The sequence below is a fragment of the Penicillium odoratum genome (assembly GCF_028828045.1).
Source record: "Penicillium odoratum strain IBT 22623 chromosome Unknown utg000005l_segment0_segment0, whole genome shotgun sequence".
Classification (NCBI taxonomy): Eukaryota; Fungi; Ascomycota; class Eurotiomycetes; order Eurotiales; family Aspergillaceae; genus Penicillium; species Penicillium odoratum.
In genome coordinates, this window is record NW_026643147.1 from 7614372 (window position 1) to 7637142 (window position 22771).

The 22771-nt window shown below is 47.1% G+C and overlaps 3 protein-coding genes across 3 annotated transcripts; 1 reads left to right on the top strand and 2 right to left on the bottom strand.

Annotated features, from left to right (window-relative positions):
- Positions 1–278: 278 nt before the first annotated feature.
- Positions 279–8445, bottom strand: N7520_008450 (type I iterative polyketide synthase; the record flags this gene model as incomplete). Its single annotated transcript, XM_057142384.1, has 11 exons — positions 279–1139; positions 1202–1685; positions 1745–2085; positions 2173–2247; positions 2301–2582; positions 2627–5772; positions 5837–6791; positions 6839–6951; positions 7006–7129; positions 7177–7687; positions 7748–8445. 11 exons carry the CDS (start codon positions 8443–8445, stop codon positions 279–281), a joined length of 7590 nt encoding a protein of 2529 aa, XP_056996390.1.
- Positions 8446–9467: 1022 nt separating this feature from the next.
- On the top strand, positions 9468–10007 carry N7520_008451 (uncharacterized protein; the record flags this gene model as incomplete). The annotated part of the gene is made up of 1 exon (XM_057142385.1): positions 9468–10007. One exon carries the CDS (start codon positions 9468–9470, stop codon positions 10005–10007), a length of 540 nt encoding a protein of 179 aa, XP_056996391.1.
- An 8736-nt stretch (positions 10008–18743) lies between these two features.
- On the bottom strand, positions 18744–19352 carry N7520_008452 (uncharacterized protein; the record flags this gene model as incomplete). The annotated part of the gene is made up of 2 exons (XM_057142386.1): positions 18744–19065; positions 19105–19352. The coding sequence occupies 2 exons, from the start codon at positions 19350–19352 to the stop codon at positions 18744–18746; spliced, it is 570 nt and encodes a 189-aa protein (XP_056996392.1).
- Between the last annotated feature and the right edge of the window lie 3419 nt (positions 19353–22771).

Sequence of the window (22771 nt, forward strand, 5' to 3'; positions counted from 1 at the left end):
TTTGGTGTTTGGATTGCATTTTGTTTTTGTTTTTTGTTTTTTTAATATTATTATTATCTTCAGCGCCATTGTTATGTTATGATAACGGTCTTATTATTCGCACTCTCTTGATGTTTGATCAATACATCGATATTCAATATTCAATACTACTACGAGTAAACAAAGAGTCCTCTCCCAGTCCATAGGTCTTAGAGCAGGGAGCAGTAGAATAAGCCATGAATTGTGACTGAAAAATCAAATTTCTTTCATCAACAGGTAGATTCAAGGACCAAATCTCATCATTTTTCATCCGTGGTCAGTTTCTCGTAGAACCGCTCCAATATAAGTCGACTCAAATCACCCACAGTAGTTGCGCCAGCAAGGCTTGCTAAAGTTAGGTCAAGGTCCAGACTCCGACGCAGATGGCCGACAGTTTCAATTAGTAGAATGGAATCGATGGACACTGTGGCAAACTGAGCTCGCTCTGCATCCGTCCCTGCCTTCTCATTCATATGAAGCCCCATGTACTCAACAACTAAATTCCACCCTTCTGGCTCCTTCAAAAGAGTCGGGGTCTGCTGAGCCTTTTGAAGAAAGCCCTTGAGCTTATCAGCAATTCGTTCCTGCTGTACATCGTTCTTTGTTTCTCCGATATTTGCGTAGAGACGATATCTCGCATCTCTCCACGGGATGCGTGCTGCAGGATCTGTTTGCGTACGACTCGTACTCATTCCTGTGATGATTTGACCAGTTGCAGCGACGCCATGCAAACCATAAGAGGTCTGAGATACACGGATGGCTGCTTCCACTGATTGAATGACCTGCTCCTCGTTTAGAAGATTTAGTTCCCATAAGTCGGCTGCTGTCATCCATTCTGGCTCTCGTGCAAAGCAGCCAATGTCTCTAACCCCGCCTAGGTTGAGGGTTGCGCCAGGAAGCCCCAGAGATCGACGGTATTTTATTAGTGCGTCGAGGTAGGAGTTTGCAGACGCATAGCTCGCTTGTCCGATGCTGCCGCATATAGATGTGATTGAGCTCAAAACAACGAAAAAGTCAAGCGCTGCCAGACTAAATGCCTGATGTAAATTCCAAGACCCTTTCACCTTCGGATCCTGAACATCAGACCAATCTTGATAGTTAGACTCGGAGAGAGCTGACGGCTGTCATAGTAAAGAATTGTAAGCTGGGTGTACCGAAAATTGTCTTAAGATATGCTGCTTACCTTTTGCACCATGCCTAGATTAATTACTCCAGAAATAGGTTTGGGGCTGGCAGCAATTGCTCTTTCCACATCTCCGGGATTTGACACGCTCCCATTAACTATCACTGGTTGACAGCCCTGTGCCTGAAGCTCTTCAATAAATGCGTTGTTACTTTGTGATCTTCCGGATCGTGAGAGGTAAATGAGATGTCTGGCACCATTTTCAACCATCCAATTCGACACAGCCCGACCAATTCCTCCGAGACCTCCCACCAGCAGGTACGCAGCTTCGCACTTGAAGGAGGTTAGAGGAGCAACATTAATCTTCTTACTCAAACTGAGTGTGGTCTTATCATCGGTCATTCTGATTAAAATCTTCCCAATGTGTGTTCCACGTTGCATATATGCGAGGGCTTCCGGAATCTCTGCTGAGGTGAAGAATTTGATTGGCTGGATTGGTTTGATTTTTCCCCTCTGATAAAGCCGGGTAAACAGCTCAGTCAATCTGGATTCATAGTCTTGTTAGCTATGCATATCATCAGTGTTGAAGCTTAGCAGCTGTACCTTCGGCTTCGGCTCGGGCTCTCCAACCCAATTTGTAGCAGATCCACACCAATGAATGATCGGTTCGCTCCAAAAGTCTCCATATCCAACATTCCGTGGCCCATGAAGTCGCGTTTTCCAAGCTCAATCATTTTTCCAAATTTAGCAACGCAGCTCCAAGAAGCATGTAGCAAACTCTCGGATAAAGAGTTGAGCACGATGTCAACGCCCTGTCCGCCTGTTGCAGATCTGATTCCATCAACAAATGAAGCATTACGAGACTGGTAAATGTTTTCTCGGGGAATATTAAATGTTTGCTGGAGATATTGAACCTTCTGTTCCGTGCCAACTGTGGCATAGATCTGTATGGCAGTTAGAGGCAAAATCAATTGACACCCAGGTATACAGGACTGATTTCAATGTTGGCGACAATAAAAGAGTATACATACTTTGGCCTTCATGGTCTGTGCAATGCGAATCGCTGCCTGGCCAACTGCACCGCATGCCGAGTGAATTAGAACAGACTTGTGAGAGTCAGTATATTTTCTTTCTTCGTATTAATTGCACTCAATCTTACCTGTCCACGCTCCAGTTGCCCTACTGTAAGGAGTGAGTATATGGCAGTTCGATACGCTACCGGGATCGTAGCCGCATCCTCCAGAGACATTTCATCTGATAGAGGGAAGCAGACATCACTGGGCACAACAACTCGAGTAGCCAAAAGTCCTGTGCCGAGAATGCTGACTCGTTGGCCTGGTCTTAGATGTGTAATACCAGATCCAATGCGGTGAATGATTCCACTTCCTTCCAGACCCAAGCCATGCTCTCGATCAATAATACCCATCGCCACCATGATGTCCTGTCTTGTCAGCAGCATTCATAAATGTGAAATGATCTACATACCCTAAAATTGACGGCGACGTAACTCATATCCACTTCCACATCTTTCTCGCCCAGTGAAAGATCGGGCTGCTCTTTCCATGTCTGCAGGCTCCCAATGCCCGGCGCACCAGCCTCCAGGGCTATATGACAGTCCTCTGGGGCAGGCGGATAAATTTTCTCGAGCGGCACCCAGTGAAAACGGCCGATATAGACAACTTTGTCGAGCAAGGCAAATTCACATTCTGGTGCCCAACTGTGGGCTAGCGACTGTCGACAGAATTTCTCGTATACTTTGACTAGAGCTCTTGCAGCATCTTGATCAAAATTATCAATTTCAATGGTGCCAAACTCTGACATGGTTTCTTGTCGAATAGTTCTTGCGAACCCATTTATTAGACCAAACGACGGATTGTCACATTTCATCTGCGAAGCTTTGGTAGCCCAGATTATTCGCCTTCCTTGCAAGCAAAGCTTTATTAGTGCATCGTGTTTCTCCTTCGAGAAATTGCCCAAGATCGGTGTCGGTATGTCCAGCACAGAGATGATGTCTCCTTCACCGGATGGAAGCTCTTGAAGTGTGGCATCAACGACATTGTATCCTCGTTCAATCAAGTGGTGTCTCACACTCTCACTCCATGGATGACTCTGTACTGGACCAAGAAGGAAAACATCATGCCTTTCGAGTTCAGGGTGAGGAGCCTTGGAGATTATCCCTTGTTCAAGTGTCCAAGGGTAAATGGTTAGATTGAAAGAGTCGAACTCTGGTGGGAGGAACCCCGCCTCATCAAGTTCAGATGTCCAGAACTCTGAAGAGAAAGAGTTCTGCAACTGAAGCTCGCTGCTAATAGATATTTGAGCCGGGATCATGCCCATCAAAAACTCTATGAATGGAACGGGCGGGATCAGCTCGCGAATGAAAAGACGACCACCGGGTGCAAGTAAAGTCTTCATCTCGGCTAAGAAAGGAGTCACTTCATAGACCGATGGGAGGTCATTTGGAAGGATAACCAAATCATAGCTCTTAGAGGCAAAGTCGTGTGCTCCTATGGCGACTTTGGGGTTCAGAGCAACAGAGGAAAATCCTTCTATTTGCCCGAATCTGTCCAAAGCCTCTGTTCTAATATCAGTGGAGTCTGAAGCCACGGTATATTTTGAGAATAATCGGACTCCATCAACAGATTGTAAAACGGCCAGTGCACCCGAAGTGGTGCCTGAAGTACTGGGGTTTACCTCGAGGACCGCTAGCGATGGATTGGAATGTCCCAGCAAAGAAAGCATCTGTCCATGATTCACATTGGTAGCTGCAAACTCGAACAGGGATCTTAAGCCCCTATTGTCCATCAAAAGATCCGAAATTGGAACTTGGCTGTCGATCGCGTCCAATATCTTTGTGACATAATCACGAACAGGCAGAACCCAGGGCTCAGTGGATTCGACTACTGCAGATACATCTTTGATCAGCATGGACTGGAGAGATATTGGGTCCTGGTTCCAATCGAAGGCACCTGGGAAGTACGACTCTAGGATATTATGAAGCCGACCAAGGTTGAAGGTTGTCCAGTCTTGATATTCTGCGGCAGAAGAAAAGGTCGACGGCCTAAAGCCCATCTGATCAAAGAGCTCAATGACAGCAATGACCAAGAGCTTTGTGAGCAATGCCATGGAAGGGTCCTCTGGTATAGACTTCAACAGATATTCTTTGGCTGGCAAGAAATCGATGTCGGGCTTCCACTCAAGTCTTGATGCCAATGGGATCTCCGTAGACATCCTAGATTGGTGTAATGGGAAAAACTTGACTCCTTTGAGATTGAACGAAAGATTTTCATCCAAACTTCCAGACACACATCCCCCCAGTGAAGTTTTCAATGTGCCGTTTTTACAGGCTGGGAATTCAGCCCGAAGGGCAATCCCGGTTTCGGATCCTGTCATTTCCTGCGCATCAGAGACATATATATAATCAATTGACATGGGAACACCGAGTCTAGACATGCGCCGCGAAAGTCCATTGCATGCAGCAATAACAAGAAGCTGCAGACCTTGATCAATGATCATAGGGTCGATGCCATCTCGATCAGTCTGTTCTTTCAATTCGCTTTGAGCAACAGTAGCAGAAGCGTAGTAGCTGATAGGATCAGCAGTGATCGCTGTGAGCTTGCGGAAACTAGGACCGAATTCTAGACCCGCGTTTCGCGTTGTTTCGTACCACATATCGGTATCGACTTGACGTGCAAAGGCTTGAGAACTGGAATTGAAGACACTTTGATGATCTTCGTTCTCTCCTCTGACTTGCCCAGTACAATGTGTTGACCATTGCTTGCCATCATACGCAGAAATAGTGATGTCATACCAGCTTGATCTGGTGCTGTCTGTCAATCTTGCAGGGCGTAAATTTGTGATAATCTCCGTGGTGGAATTTTCATACAACACCATGGGGGTGCTCATAAAGAGCCGCTTGATTGAGAAGCATTTTGATCCAGTTATTTGACGAATTGCTTCGCCTATCATTGAAATATACCCGACGCAAGGGTACACGATATCGGAGTTGACTTTGTGGTCCAGAAGCCAAGGAACGGACTTGAGCTGCAACCTGTTTCTCCACAAGGGCTCAAGATCTGATGACTCTGGAGAACGATGTCCTAAAAGCTCATGGTGTGCAAACTTGGATGTTCTCCAGTTGCGAGCAATGCGGGACTCATACCAAAGTTGCTTCTCATGCTGCCATGGGTAGGGGGGAAGATCGGTCAGAACTTTGCCATTGCCATTTATAGCTGCCATATCCAGCGTGAAACCGTGCAGGTATAGCTCGCCTGCCGTCCGCAGAACACAATCCATCGAGTTCTGGTCTTTCAGCAGGGTGGGAACATACACCATCTTTGACTGAGCCTTGGAAGCTTCGTGAATCTGCTTTATAGGGCTAAGCAGAACGGACTGTGGGCCGACTTCAACGAATAACCTGGTCTTGTCACTATTTTCAATGAGGTTGTTGATAGATTCGTTAAATTTGACCGGTGAATCCATTGTGCGACGCCAGTACGCAGCATCGAGATCTGCGGGTGAAGATATTTGTTGCCCAGAAATGCAGGAGAACATTGGGATCATGGAAGCGTTCGAGCTGACGCGAGGCTCAACAAGTTGCAAATATTCGGTTGCGGCTTCCGTAATAAGCTCTGGAGGATGGACACATATTAGTATGTTGAGTAGATATATCATAGTATGAGTGGTAAATCTCACCTGAGTGATACGCAACGTTAAGTGACAAAGACTTGCAGACAACGTCTGGATGATCAGAGGTTATTCGGTCGAGGATCCGACCCAACACATCTCGTAAACCAGAGAGAGTCACACTTCGAGGGCTATTTTCGCAAGCCACGACAACGCCTTTTTGGAGATATGGATCGACATCAAATTTGCCTAGGCTGACAGAGGCCATCATTCCTGGGCCCGTCTGCATCTTCGTCGCTTTACCACGATAATAGCTGAGTATGATAGCCACGTCCATTGAAATTGCGCCTGCTGCATATGCGGCGGCAATTTCTCCGCTAGAATGGCCGGCCACTGATTCTGGTTGAATTCCCCAGTTCCTGAGCAGGTTGACCAACCCAATCTGAAGTGCTGTACATAATGGCTGGGCAAACTCAGCATCATCTAGATAAGGACAATCCGGGTGAGACAGGACATCTGTGAACATTCGAGTCGGTAAGAGAGATACAACAATGAAACCGGGAAAAGCTGATTCCATACCTTCAATGCTCCAGTGGGGAGCGTCTTTCAGTGACTGCAAGACGCTGTCCATCTTCCTCATGTCACTCCGAAAGGTTTCACTGCGCGTGATCAAATCTTTGCCCATTCCTGACCACTGGGCTCCTTGACCCGAGAATAATAAAGTCAAAGCTTCAATATTGGATGCTTGAGATAAATCCAGATTGCCTCCGGACGTCACAGATGTACCATCAGTGATCATGAAGCTCCGATTGCGCAAAAATGCCCTTCGTTGCCCAAGTGTATGAGCCAGGTCCTGCATTGATTCTGGATGGCTCTCTAGATATTGAAGAATTTGTGTTCTACGATGACTCAAGGATTCCTCTGATTTGGCCGAGATCACAAAGAGCTGATGCCGCCCACGCCGGCGAGTGTAGTCCACTTCGGGTTTGGTTTCTGTGAATGTTCTTGCCGAATCAATGATTGCCTGACAAGATTAGTTCAGGCTAGAATGAAGAGTGCTGGTTATCCTACATGAGCATTGGAGCCACCCACTCCGAAGCAATTGATGCTGACTCGTTCTGATTTGTCGACGGGCCAGGCAGTTGGCTCGATAGGAACTCTTAACTTCGAAGTTTCAAAAAGAACTTTGCACGATCAGTTCCGTGTCAGTGTCGTAAGGCCAGGAGCTTCGGACTTACTCTTGGGGTTAGGATTGCGGAAATGAACATTGGGCGGGATAATTCGGTGCTCAAGGGAAAGCACAGCCTTGATCAGACTTGTAAGGCCTGAAGCGCCCTCTGAATGACCAAGATTCGGCTTGACCTGGAATGAGTTAGCAAAACTCACGGAGAAGAAGGATAGGCGCTGACCGATCCTATAATGATGCCATCTGTGAAGACACTTGCGACAACTGAAGTTTCGATCACATCTCCCTTCTGGGTCCCTGTTCCGTGGCATTCAAAAAATCCGGTCTTGGAGAGATCATCTATACCAGCCTTTGCGTAGGCAGATCTGATGACTTGTTCCTGTCCTTCTGCGCGAGGTTCTCCGGTCCTGGCTACCTTACCATCCGAGTTGATCGCAGTGGCTCGGATCACAGCTCGAACTGGATCGCTTCTTTGTAATGCGTCATCCAGGTTCTTGATAAAGACGGCGTTGATGGCTTCACCCCTCCCATAGCCATCTGCATCCGCATCGAATGTCTTGCATATCCCGCTTGGTGATAGGGCCTTGTAGTCGGACATTGTTGTAGAGGTAGTGGGTGTCAAAATCAAATTTGTACCGGCAACAACCGCAGAATCGCACTCGCCTGCTTTGATGGCTTCACAGGCCATGTGTAATGCGGTCATTGAAGATGAGCAAGCGGTTCTGATCGTAAGACTGTAATCAATCTGTCAATTAATCCATTTGACTAACGCTTCTCATTCGTAAAGAACTAACCTAGGGCCCATCAAGTCAAATACCTGCGAGACTTGGTTTGCCAGGACAAAGTCATGAGTGGAGCCCACAAGATTGCGATCAAAGTCCTGCTGGTCTCGGAGTGCAAGCTCCTGCCAATCATTCCCAAAAACTCCAACAAAACATCCAATTCTTTTGCCGGCAGTGCTCGCCTCCCCGGCGTTCTCGAAGCACTCCCATACCACCTCGGTTAGAAGCCTTTGTTGAGGATCCAGTGAAGCAGCAAGTTGGGGTCGTACATCAAAGAACCCCGTATCAAATCTCGCGATATTATCATGTAGGAAATAACCACCTTCGGCCCGCACCGCATGGGGTTTTGACTGGCTCTGGTATGCGCTTATGTTGTATCGTGAGCTTGGTACCTTGCCATGTCCGTCTTTCCCGTCAATCAACAAGCTCCAAAAGTCTTCTGCAGTTCGAATACCCCCGGGAAGTCGCATGGCCATTCCTGTAATAGCAATCAAAGCCTCACTCGGGCTCCTGGCGATTCCAATGCCATCAGACAGCGCGGTCGTGGCATCGCCGTTACACACTCCTTCCTGGCAAAGCTGACGTGGCTTATAGTATTCGATATTGTCGGTTGGGGGGGTTTGCAGATTTGGCGAGATGATCACTGGGGATTGCGACCCTATGCTAGAACTTGAATCGTTCATGACGGAGAAAGCAGAGTATTTGGTCATCGGATGAGGATTATCGGGAGAGGACTCTCAATGCACAATAAAGGGAGGAATTATGAGAACATTTGAACTACTAAAAGCTAAGCTCTGCCCCACTGGCAGGTGTCCAATATTGCGGTCATGGGCCAAGCCTATATTATTCAAGGCTCCTTCAAATGTTAGACAATGTATCAATCAGTAAAAAGGGTAAGGGCCTTACACAGTACGATGATCAGCTCGATGAGTACGTACTCCGTACATGTACACAGTAAGATGAATCTGGATGGCTAGCAAGGGGTAGCGCTTTGGGCTCTTTCTGCGAGTCTTGAGAGGAGAAGAGTTTTGGCTCAGATTGTACAAACTTCGAACTTAAGGAACTATTGGATGCACATAGGTGGATAAAGCCCCTTGCATCCACATGCCGCTAAGTGGACAAATTCGTTTTCTTGGTATGTTGTACAACTCAGAGAATATGATGTATACACTTGAATGCTTGAGGGTCTCTGACATCCTCGAAATGAGCTGTACTACATACTGTACTGTAGCCTTATCGGACCATTCATACAGTGCCCACCAGATAATTGTTCAAGTGAACCTTTCGATCGTCTATTATACTTGGCAACGACATTAAAAATGACAGAACTAGGCAGTAAGTAGGTGATCGGAAGGATTGACTTCTAATCTCACCTCGATTTTACATGAAGTTATACGGCCGATTACTGATTTTTTTATTTGAATGTGTAAATTTGGTGGGCATTAGGCATTATTCTTCATTGATCGAAGTCTATGTGATCATTCTATCTCTATCGTCCTACCTACCCCCTTGCTTGCATTCATCGCTGCTGTACCTGCAGCGCGTAATGTCTCATAGGATTATTATTAAATTACATGTTCTCCCATAGGTCGCATCATATTTATACCAGCCTTTCGAAAACCTCGCAAACTTTGACTCTACTATTCTACGGTATATCATCCCTGCCATCGAGATTCACACGTCGAGGCTTCGGCACCTCCACTCTCATCACTCCCGCGTCTGACTATAAAACATGCGTGTTACCCCGGTCATCGCCTTCACGAGTTTATGCCTTACTCAAGGCGTCAGTGCAACAATTCTAACCGACTGTGTCAACGCTATCAACATCATCAGCCCTCGGGTCTTCATTGAGAACGTCCAACGACAATCTTGCGAAGCCGGTTGCCGACCGCATCCAGATCACTGGGATATGTTTGGCAAAGATACCATGCGTGAGTTGGTAGAGGACGGTGCATCACACCTGGGCATTAAGGAAGGCAAGGATGCATTTATCAACTTTCTGGATAGCATTTTTCAGGAAATGCGCTCCAAATGTGGGTCCAAATTGGCCAACGCACATGGCTGTAAAGACTCTCCGGAGTTGGATGAAGCGATGCGTTGTGTCGACGACTACAGCCAGCTCGCCAAGATCCGCGCGGCGCCTCGTCTTCTTCCTTATGTTACTGCAGAACGCTGCAGGAAAGTTGGCGAGTATTTTCAGAGCTCGGAGCTGTGGGAGAAGAGCTTCCCGGCTTGCGGAAAGAACTACGTTTATCACTGCCATGAGCTCTGAGTTGTCAACTGTCTTCTCTCCCTGTTCAAATACATGTTCAGAAACGTGCCTGCTTGGGTTTAGCCCTTCTCCTTCTATACATTGTTTCATTCGGCAAGAAAGAGTCCGATATTTTATTGTATTGCTGTACACGTACCACACTTTGGCAGCTAAATTGACGTTGAGCAAGAAAGAAACCGACTTTTCAGAAGTAAAAAATATATAATAGTTTGTGGTATTGAATAGAAAGGATGATATATAACCAATATTCTCAGATTACCATATCATACGCCCGAGAGACATTCGCCCAGTTCTCACCCCATTCTCACCCCATTCTCACCCAGTCTATTTCGCACTCACCTACAATTGTATCACCCGGGTTACACGACTCTTAAGCGGTGCTTTCCTTGTTCTCATTTATGATATACAGCTTGAGAAGGGTACATATGCCCTAACTCTGCCTGAACCAGTATATACGACCATAGGGTGTGGAGAACAGGGCTTCCCGTCCGCTCAGCCGTACTTAAGCCACACACCGATAGGTGAGTAGTATGGTGGGTGGCCGCATGCCAATCCCTACTGCTGTATGTTTGCGTTCACCCATTTCTTTTTGATTCGCCGGGCAATTGCCCTTGCCGCTTTACTCTCCAGTCCCTTCAGCTTCTGAACACCCTGAACGGATGACGTGGTTCCTCGGCTAAACTTGGCGTACATCGTGCCTATGCAACACAACCCCAATTTTCATGTTCGGCCACAACAACCTGGCTGCTGACGCAGTACACAGCAAATACGTCGTGGCCATAACCACTGTCTAGTCTGGTGTCGGTTATCTTTTCTCGAGGGACGCAGCTGAATTTTTGTGGCGAGGCGTGGAAATGAGCCGGGAAAAATGGCATCGCTTAATCCGTTCCCTGCTATGTAAAGCCTAGATCAGCGGCTACAACAGTAACTTACCGAGCCAGCTTTGAACTGACTCTCCCTAAACTAACCCTACAAACCACGTCATGCCACAGACGGTAGACATTTCAACTGTCGAGGATAGGATGTTGAATACTTAGAGAAGCGCCTTCAAGCCCGTCTACTAACTAAATCCTACTACCTACCAACCTACTTCAACCCCCTACCATGCCACCAATTCGCTCTGAATCTTCACAGAATTCGGGTAATCAAGAAGGCAGGATCTTATTCGCCCTTGATGATCTTCAAAATGGCCTTATCAAATTTATTCGCGCCGCGGCTAGCCTATACGCAGTACCACGTTCAACACTACAAGCGCGCGCCGATGGCCGAATTGCACGCGTCGATATGCGTCCGAATCGCTAGAAATTGACTGAATTAGAAGAGGATTCGCTTGTTGAATGTCGCTTGTTGAATGGATTCTCTCTATGGATTCACGTGGAGTAGCGCCTAGACCGGCTACTGTGTAAGAGATGGCTAATATCCTACTGGCTGCGCGCGGTAGCTACCCTGCACCTACTGTTGGCAAGAATTGGGCATCAACCTTTATAAATAGACGTGAGGAGATTCGCTCACGCTTCTCAAAACGCTATGGCTACCGGCGCGCATTCAACGAAGACCCAACATCATTACGAGAATGGTTTGCGACTGTACAACGGGTTATTGATGAGAATAGTATCCAATCTGAGGATATCTACAACTTTGATGAGACAGGATTCGCAATGGGTCTTATTTCATCGCAGAAGGTGGTTACACGGGCAGAATACTACGGTCGGCGATCGATTCTACAGCCAGGAAATCGTCAGTGGGTTACTACTATTGAAGCAATCTGCGCAGATGGCTATTCGCTACCGCCATGCGTGATCTTTAAGGGGAAGGTTGCTATTGCAGGTTGGTTTGATAACTTACCAAAAGATTGGCGGTTTGAGGTCTCAAAAAATGGCTGGACTACCGATGAGATAGGCCTATGTTGGTTATAAAAGCTATTTATCCCATCAACAAATTCGCGTGTACGAGGCCGGTTTCGACTATCAATTCTTGATGGCCATGGGAGCCATCTCAGACCCCAGTTCGACCGAATTTGTACAGAGAACGATATTATTCCTCTCGGTATGCCTTCGCATTCTTCACATTTGCTACAACCACTTGATGTTGGGTGCTTTGCAGTACTAAAGCGCGCATATAGTCGCTTTATAAGTGACCTTGCGCGTAGAGAATATAACCATATCGATAAATTCGATATCTTTGGGATGACTATCAACGCGCACGGCTAGAGATCTTCCACCAGCCAGCTATTATTCAGAATAGCTTTGCAGCTAGTGGTCTAGTGCCAGTCAATGCAGAAAGAGTGCTTTCGAAGCTTAATATCTCTCTACACACTCCGTCACCACAAAACAGCCGGCCAAACAGCAGATCTAGCCAATTCGCAACAGAAACACCTAAAACGGTTATTCAGCTACTTAAGCAAGCTACAATGCATAAGGATCTGCTAAAGCAACGGTCAATTAGCCCTCCAAGCCCATCAAAAACTATGCTAGATCAGATCATCAAGGGCCACTGCATAGCGCTACATGACACTGCGCTACTAGCGCAAGAAAACACAAATCTACGCATAGCGAATGAGAAGGTGGTCAAGAAGCATAATCGGTCGACTATACAGATACCCTGCGAAGAGGGTCTGACTGTTGAAGAGGGCCTACAGCAAATTACGCAGCTAGATTTGCTAGCAGAAGCACCTATAGTAGGTTCCCATATGCAGGGTGAATTGCCTATTCAGGCAGATCAACCAGCCAAGAGGGCTCCGCCTAGGTGCAGTGGGTGTAGAGAGATTGGCCACAGGATCAATACATGTAAAAATCGCTATGTTTAGTTGAATTAATAGGTGCTGGTTGAGAAAATCGATTTTGAATATTTCTAATGGCGGTAGGTGGCCCGGTCAACCGGGTGGCCCGGTCATGCGGGAATTACGTTAGTGGTATTCTACCACTTCTTCAGGTCGTTATGATGTAATGTTCTTTTCAAACCGTAGAGTGAGGATTTTGGATCTGGCAAGATCGCTATCCCCTGCCTATATTTCACGGCGTACGCAGCTTCACTTACATGTACACTCGTTAATACAAACCACGCTCGTTTTCACCAATTTGAAGGTTGTGCCTGTGCTTCGGTTAATACTAACTAGGGTAGGAGATTGTTGTTCTTTCATACCATGGTTGATCTGCCGGCCTGCGATCTTATCTGTCACCAGCGTTTTCGATAGCTGGTCTTGTTATGCTAGCTGAAGAGAGTCTATGAAGGTATTAGTTATTTTACTACGGCTCTCTTGAACTGGATAAAATACAGTGAATACGGGATATCCCCGCAAATACAACATGAATATATGTAGGATGGAGTCCTATATTCGTGTGTCCCTAGAGCGTACGGTATACATAGCGCATCGGCGCCTGGAATTGGTATTAGAACACCGAACGGGATAGATATAATCTGGAAAGGAAGTATAATATCGGCTCCTCACAGCCATAGGTTTTCCCCTTTTCTCGCGCTAAGTAAGCTAGTATCCAGATATGACCCACTTAAGAATGAGTGGTTTTATCTAGGAGGCGGCGATCAACGCTATGACCTCTCCTAGAAATGTTGTTGCATCTAGCACTAATATGCGAACACGCATCCACACTTATTCGCCCTTGCTGAACCAAGAGAGCCTATTCCTCCAATACACATCAAAGCCATTCACACCGCCTATCGTACTCGATTATAAATACTTATGTATATAAACCCCATCATCTCTCTCTTTTCCAAATTTTCATTTCGACGCTGTCCGACACCTTTTGAAACTCCTGATACAATTACTCTGAAAATGCGCTTCTCTACACTCCAATTATCTGGTGGGCTATAGATATTCTACTTCATATCTATAATTATGCTTATCGCTTTTGTAGTTTTTCTTTTTAATGCCGCAGGTGGCATTGCTGCGCAAGCCGCCCAGGCCGATCCAGCTCTAGTGATTACTAAAGGACGAGCGGTTGATACCAGTAAGTTCAGTTGCATAAAGGGCACAGAAATATATATATCAACAGAAACAGACAACGCACCTCACGCATCAATCCCGAAAATTCTCCCTATGAAACGAGACTCCGAGTCTACCGGTGAGTACTTGTCTTGCTTTTCCTGCTGTATAAGATTTACTGAACTCATAGTTGCCGCAGCCGATTGCTGGCTCTGTCAATATCCTTGCGACAATATCTACTGCTGTGAAGATGGTCATCCTAAATGTTGCCATATAAGTGGCCAATGTGCTTGTTGTGAATAAAAATCGAATCGGTCAATGGCGTTATATGTTTCGTGTCCGAGTATTGAGGCTCTTATTGACTGTAACTCGTCGACGGGGTGTATCCTACCGCTCCTTCGCTTATCTACCCGTCTTGTTGTTCTTCCATTTTCTAATTCTCTATTTAAGCTCAAATTGGATTGGAAGTTCATCTTACAAGGATTCATATTGATGTGTCTGTGAAAGGCTACCCCTGAAGTTGATCAAATTTTACGATGCCATAATTTAAGTACCCGTGCTGCGTATTATGCCGCAATAGCCCTTTCAAGGATTAGGTTAAGCAGTAGTAATAACCACTTTGTTGGTATTGTTTGACCCTACCTTTACGTGGCAATCAAAATTACGATACCTTCCGAACTACTGATATCGATAGTTCAGTATACGCAAGGAAAATATATGTCCAGGGAAGCAGTTATAGAGTTATATGAGGGGCAAGCTGGCTTAAGTATTTAAAATAATAATCTCGCGTCGTAATAATATTATTCATGGATAGAAGGGTATCCGTATACCGCAGTTTCTATTCGTTTTAATCTGAAGTTCCCGTAATTCTGGAAAAATAACGGTCAAAGCCGAGAAGCAGATCAGCATTCGAGATCAAGATCTCTAAGTGGAACAACGCGTCATGATCGGCGTCACGGTCATTCCTAGTATTTCCTGGCAGTCAAGCAAGGGGTTATTGGCCCGTTAGATATATTCTAGTTGATCCGGTAAAGTTCGTCGGGTTCAACGAGGTGAAACCAGCTGCCAGTTGGCACCATGCAAGAGATGTGTCTCATGCACCGCCTCTCTAGCTGTAAACACATCTCACTGTGTCTTATATATAAGCTAAACTTTCTATTCACCGCCTTAATTGCCGATCTGGCAGGCGGCTCGGGCTAATCACTCAGAGCTGAACCAGCGTTTTTGCAGGCCAATGAGTCTGCATACCAATTTATCCATACGATGTTAGGTGACAAATATTCATGATCAGAATGAGCAATTAATATAATCGAGAACAAGTTGAATGAGGCAGTAGATTCTATTTTCAGAGCACATTTTCAAGGAATGACGAGGATGTTTTTGACTGGTAGAATCTGATGTTTATGAAAGTTGACACGACGTATCGCCGGCGTTTCGACTTGTGGTAGCTGTGCCATAAAGGTGGAAGCAACGTTGAAACCCTGGAATGAGACTCCGGAATAGTTTTTCACCGAGATGAGAACTGCAGTTCCAATCGAACTAGTATATAACCAATGGTGAAACGCTTCAACGGGCCACAACTTGAGACCAACTCGGACCGACCCTCAGTCACAGCTGGGCTAGCGACAAGGTTGCCGCAGCACTATGAATATATACCCAGACCCCAGCATAACGCTCTTTTCGAAAATATGCTCTAGCTTGTCCAGCCGTAAGACATGGGTAGATTACCTTCCACCTTGTCCGTCTTTTGTACTGTACTGTACTGAGGCGATTGAACATATCGAGTTTGACCGATGCCTTGTGCCAGGACGAGATGGCAGCCAGTCCCACAGGTCTGCATCGGACCATGACCTGCACCTTGGACTGCACCTTGGACCTTCTTTCAGTGGTACGGAGCCCGATCTCTCATACTTGTGATTGTGCCGATGCCCATAATACTGCCTCTAGCTTGTGTATGCTTGATAGAGAAGTCCGTTCACGGCAGGTAGGTGCGTCAACCCTGGCACTTAACTATACTGACGAGAATGTTCGTTGACAACCAGCCCTGTTTCTAGTGTTCCCACGAAGAGAGTGGACGTCTCGGTAGTATTTCTGAAGGTGAGTTTGCGCCCCTTGGCCTTGCCTTCTAAACTTGATTTAGTAGCTATCATACGAACAGCCACCCATCGTTCTCATAGCTCTCGACACTTTGCTGCCCCTACATCCGGTTAAACGCTCTTTGATCGACCAGATCCGCTTCTGTGCTGAACCTTCGACACATACATCCTGACTCTTTGACGCCTTTAGGCAAATTTATGTAAATAGAAGATTCAACGTAGCCGTGCAGGAATAACGTGACAGTATTGAATTGGCGGAGTTTCCATCGCGCACCACTGCGCTGGTGACAATGTAGCGGGTCAAGTCCATCCTAGGAAGAGCAGCAAATGTTTTGCGATAGTCGATGCCATGTTTCTGCCGGTAGCCTTTGATAAAAAATCGCGGTTTGCGCTTTCTGTTGGTTTCAGTCTTAAAAACCTATGTACAGCCAATCACATAATCTTTGGTAGGTATGTCCTCTTGTTGAACGTCCTCCTATTTTCGGTGTTCGAGAAGTGATGCATATTATTTCTTGACAGCAGCCTAATATTCCAGCTGCGCTGGGCCTGACACGGCCTTTTAGAACGTTGATAGGTTAACCTCTTTCGCCGCTATGGTATTCAATGTGCCTGCCAAGTACACCTTGTCTAGTGACTCCAGGAGACGTTGTGAAGGTCTTCGTCTGTGGCCGAAGATCGAATACCGAAGATCTGATGTCAAATCGGTTCTTTGTTGACTTGGATTTACCACTAGAGGTGTCTCCTCTTCACGCTCAGATGGCATTTTCTCTTGTATGTTCGACGAAGGCAATGGCGATGCAATAAATCAATGATATAGCCGCGGCAGGCCTAATAAGCCTACCTACTACCCTATCTTCGGAATGTTGTCCCATAAGATTCGGTCATTCTACGGCCTTTATTCCCTAACAGTCCTGTCTGGAATCCTCCAGTGTTCCAGCATACCGCCTATATCGCTTTCGCTAAAGAGTTTGTGGCCTATCATCAGGATACAGAAGGCCCGAATCAGCTCTCTATTTTCTACTCGGCCATGGCACAGCTCGTCGACCAGCTAGCTGCCCTAGAAGGAAGAATAAACAGAGGGTGCTGGAGTTAAAGCTATCGATCGACGCTGTTATCTAGTCACAGAGCACCCAGTTCCAGCAGCTACAGCTTCTCACATCAGGCGTCTCACATTCCGTCTAGATGCTCCGCAACTACGCCCTCCTCTACCACAGCCGCTAACTGCGACTGCGACCTCGAGCAACTACGCCTCAGCCCAGGCTGGTATCGAGTCCCCCTCGAGCGTCTCTTCGCTTAAGCTCCCGATAGAGCCCACCTAGATATTTTATGTGCCGTGTATTGAGGACGGTAGAGTCTTATGGCGTGAATGGCCAGCTGGCCTGTAAGGGAGCCCTTCGATTGAGACACTACATCAGAAATGGGGGAAGTGGTGGAGGGCAGGCCGGCAGAGCGAGCTTCAATGGTATTCGCTACGACAGGAGGCTATCAAAGAAATCATGCGGATAGCGCATGCGCAGCTGATTAGCGAGGAGGCCGCTATGTGGCAGGTCGACTTACAGCAGCAGTAGATGCTCGCTAGATCAGCATTGCAAACGGCTCCGAGTAGGGAGAAAGGCTCTTGGCACGTAACAATGGAAGAGAGCTCAGATTCATTGCCTGAGTATTCCTGAAAAGATTAATGGCAAAGGTCCAATTATCCAATCCAACAGCTAGTTAATAACCAGTACAAGAGGCCTGCGGCCCTACGGTAGCGCAAATATGACCCTACGTGGACTAATACAGGATATTCAATCTTGTAAAACCATGCTATTCCATATCAGACTTCATCCACGTTTGTCGCTTTGATGCATTGATCACAGCATTCCACCACTATTATTGGCTTCTATTGGGGTCAACTCTTATATGAGTTCTTCACTTATCTAAGTTAACCTGTATCAAGATGCGTGTCATTGCCGGCAGTTCCTCTAAGTCTGGTCAACTCATTCTGGACCGCTGCGAGTCAACGACTTCAAAATTGAGCACGCAGGTCATGAATATATCTGGATATAGGAGTGAGACACGATGATTGAAAAGGTATGAAGATTGAAAAGGGAGTTGCTGCTGATAGTCGGAGATGATTCACAAGAAACATAATAGTATTCCAGATACGAGTGAGATGGAGGTTGAAAGAGTGGAAGCAATGGAAACCTTTTTAGAAAGTTCCAAGTCTCAGATGATACGAGCCCGAGATTTACAGCAGTAATCGAAATTGGCTTCCACATTTTACAGAGAAACTATCTCAAGCCCCACCGCCAAGACGATGATGAATCGGCTAGGTCGCAGATTAGCTCTGCTTATCAGAAAGGAGATATGCTAAAATCGGTGAATCATTATATTTACCGTACCATCCAATCCTTGAACCAACACAGCTTACAGAGTCAGATATACTCTGTTCAAGCACTTCTATCACCCATGAAATACGACCACTATATTCGCCGTTGTCTTGAAAGACAAAAGGTGCACGACCCGACTCGCAAATTTGTGAAGATTACCAGTGACCCGAGTTCGATACTCCGTGAGTACAAGCTTGGTCCGTCGAAGAGATGGGGATGCAAGGCAGACTTGGGGTTGTCGACTGTGTATAGCGATGATGAGGATACGACTATAGAACCATTAACATCCAAAAATATCTTGAGTTTCAGACACTTCCAAATCCTTAAACTAACAGGGCCGGGTCGTCCTCATCAGGAAGGGGCATACCATAGTCGATAGTCCTCTTTCTCTAGCGATATCACCTAACTCTTCCGCCAAATTCCAGCTCTTGAATTCCTTCAGATCTATCATGTAGCGCATCAGATCAATATCAACGTCATCTATAGCGAGCTTCAGCTCCCGCACAAGTTCCCGTGTCCACGTATCTTTCGACCATTCTGATATATCATTTGACTTGTATACCACATATCGAGAACCAGATCCGCACCCTGCATTGCATGTCTGAGTGACCCATCGATCCTGTACGAACTGATAGACGGCGAACATGGATCTGAGCGAAGGCTAGTAAAGCGCCTGCTCAAAATCTTACTTTGCGACCATAGGACTCTGAAATAGAGCCTCCGAAGTGTTCACGACCAGATCATACAGCATGTTCATTTTTAACCCACCAAGTGCTTGTAGTGGAATCTCCCAGCGATGTAGGTCTGTCCCTTCGGATGGCGACACGTTACGCTCCGCCCATCCCAGCGCCATGATAGGTGGTTGCTGAATAAGCATCCGGCGCCAGCTTGCCTCTGGTCGCCGATATTTTTCGCTGCTCTCTAGAAAATCCTGCATGTCGCAGGCGTCAACGGCGATGGCATATGACTCTCACCGCCGGGAAACCAGCATGGAAATTTGGAGGCTATTAGGGGGTTTTTTTGGCGTGTCGTGTTGGGTGGTGCTAGTTAGGAGAATGGAAGAAGATTTTAGATTGGGGAAGATCCTCAGATGCATCGGGCCCATTGTCGACAGACTAGTTAGGCGAGGAGGACGGTTTGCATGCCTATTTGCCTGAGAATCGCTTCGATGACTCGTTCGATAATGATCAGCGGTCCATGATCTGGTTTTAGCAAGCTGAGATGCGTTCCCCCTTTTGGAAGTACTGTATTCACAGAACAGGGATTGTGGATGGCAAATCAACGGCGCGTGATGGAAGCACTGGATATGCTTCTGGTCGATCTAAAATATTATGCGGCTGTTAACTAGTCGATCAAACTTGGCCCTATCTTCAAACGCTTTCGTTGTCCTACCGCTAAAGGATTTATTACTCAAATATTGATCCCTACCTGGGCGCCTGAGTTTCTATCCCCAGGTCTTATAGAATCTAGAGTCAAAACACAACACCCATTCATTCCAGTCATTATTTGGACGAACGAGAAATGACGACCCCTCTTCAAACGGGCCTAATGAGGGGTACTGTCAGGGTGCAGGCTGGCAGGGTTATAATAGGAGAAGACCGGCGGGATCGGGTCGGGTTCAGAGGGTTTCTAATTGATCCGGCAGCAGGTCGGCGGACGGTCTAGCGTAAGCTATTATACAAGACGTAGCTCGAAGAGCTACAACAGGATCCAGATCGGAAGTGCAGATAAACAAAATATAGATCACGTGCCCGTGATCTCCTCTCTGAACACGTAATCAGGGTCGAACAGCATGTACCAATGGTATGGGTCACGTCTGTGTACTTGTCTGGTATTCTCTAGTCTCCACCACAGCAATTTAACATGTGGTACGCTGACTAATAAAGTTGATTACATGATCCATTGTTCCGACACACCCCTTCAGCTTTGGCAGTCCTGGCAAAGCTGCGCAGTTGCCATAAATGGTCACTTGAATCATTCAAAGCTTCTCAGAAGCAACAAAATAGACACAATTCCTTCAGAACTGCGATCTTTTCAAAACAGCCTCTACTTACTAATTAGGCAAGTATGACTTATTTTTCTTCCTCAATGAGATGACGCACGTCCGTCAATCCCAGCATCCTGACAAAAGCTTCATGCTTCTGCCTCGGCAGCATCTTGGTGAGTCCGTCCGCGAGCATCTGCGCGGTTGGTACCCACTTGATCTGCACCCTGCCTTCCTTGACTTCTTGTCTCAGCCAGTGCCCGTGAATATCAACGTGCCTGAGCTTGGTATCGAAGGGGGTATCCTCTGCGTTGATCAAGTCCACCGTACGGCGGTTGTCACACTCGATTGTGAGACCCTCCGGATATTTGAAACCAATCCTTCCAAATAGACGATCCCACCACTGTAGTGACCTTCCTGCGTCTGATAGGCCTAATAACTCAGCCTCCGTCGTCGACGTGGTCACGGTCTTCTGCTTGGTTGCCCTCCAGTCCACCGGTCCACCGAAGAACTGGCAAATATATCCTGCGGAGCTAGTCCGGTCACCCATATCCCCATACGAAGCATCTGATGAGAACTTCACCACTTCGCTGTCGTTGTCAACTGGACCGTATTGTATAGCCCAGAACCGTGTGGTATAGAGGTAGCAGATTAAGCGCTCAATTGCTTGGTGGTGCTTCGGACCAGGGTTGGTCAGGAACTGTGCGCAGATAGACGCTCGCTTTGCTGCGTCCGCGCGGGTAATCGTGGTACCATATTGAACTGAGCCCACTCGCTGCTGATATTGGTGGATGCTTTCGGCTGTAGCTTGCCCGTCGTATGGCTCTAGGATCTCCGTGGTTCCCGGAGTCCAGACCGGAGCTCGGTGAGCCAGGTTAAACCGCTCAGCAACACTGGCAAAATAGCTGTCCTGCACTAGCCAGAGCTTTCTCTCTTTGCGATTTCGTAGGATTCTGATCCCTAGAAACCACTCAGCGTCCCCTTGGTCAGTCAGCTGCCAATTCTTCTCGAGTTCCCGTTCTAGCTGCTGAGCACGCTCGCGGGCAGTGTGGTGGCCGGCGATTAGGATATCATCGACGTAGAAGAATACGATAATCCCATCCCCAACAAAAACACACGGATCCTCGGCAACCTGTTGTAAACCAAGCTCTCTCAGTACACGCGCTGCGTCTCGCTGCCAAAGTCGTGGAGCAATTCTCAGTCCGTACAGCGCCCGTAGCAGCTTCCAGCACTTGCCCTGAGTCATAAAACCCTCGGGCATCAGAGTGTATACTTCTGTTAGGAGCTTGCTGTTTAGGAAAGCGTTTACCGCATCTCGCTGTCGGATATCTAAGTCGTACGCTGCGCTCAGGGCAAATAGCATACGGGCAGTTCTGGCTGCCAGTGTGGCAGCTCGCTTGTCTGCGTCTGAGATCGTCTGGAGATCCCCACGTACGCAGATCCTGGCTTTGCACTTAATCAAGAACCCATCTTGATCAAATTTATAAGCATATACCCACATGAGGGGCAGTACTTGTATCCCACGATCCTTTGGCCTTTCCACGACTTTGTACGTCTCTTTGGCCTGTAGTCCGTCTAGTTCAACCCTCATAGCTCGGCTAAAACCTTCGCTCAATGGGTGTTTCCAGACGTCTCGGAATCGTTGTGGTGGAGGTGGTAGGTCATCTCGATGCTGCCGTAGCGACGGTTTTGGTGCTAGAAGACCGGTAGCAAACGCTTGTAAAGTGGTTGTTGTGGTATCGTCGCCGTTGTCGTCATCGATAAACATGGTGTTATAGGCGTAGTCTCGGTCTCGTCTCGATATTCGCACCCTCGGTCCCTGGATGATATTGCTGGTATCCACAGCTGCACAATCGCGATCTTGATCCTTAGGCAATGACCCTGCCAAAGTCGTTCTTGGCCGATGTCGTACGATCCTCTTGCTCAACGCTCTCCTGTAGGGATAGCTGTAATTGGTCCTGGAGTTGATCCTCCGGGCTCGGTTCCCGTAGTGATACTGGCGAAACAGGCGTCTGATCTATTTGATTATGGTCCTGAGCGAGACGCTCAGGATCATCCCTCACCCCTTGATCAGTGGTAGTTTCCGCAGAATTGCTTCTAACTGGATAATCCGGTGGTGGGGTATGATCAATTGGGGTTTTGTGCACAAAAACTTGATCTTGTCCCGAGTGTGGTATTGTCGTCTCCTGTGGTTCTCTAGATCCTCCAGATTCTTGATCCTGTATGACGTCTACATCATCCGCATCTCTTGCTCTATAGGACCGTCCCGGAGAGCTCCCTTCTGGGGTACTCTCGGGAATACTCGTACGAGCAGTCTGTTCGTCGAGACCCTGTCGAATACAGTCGACCTCTAGTCCTTCCTCCATGATTGT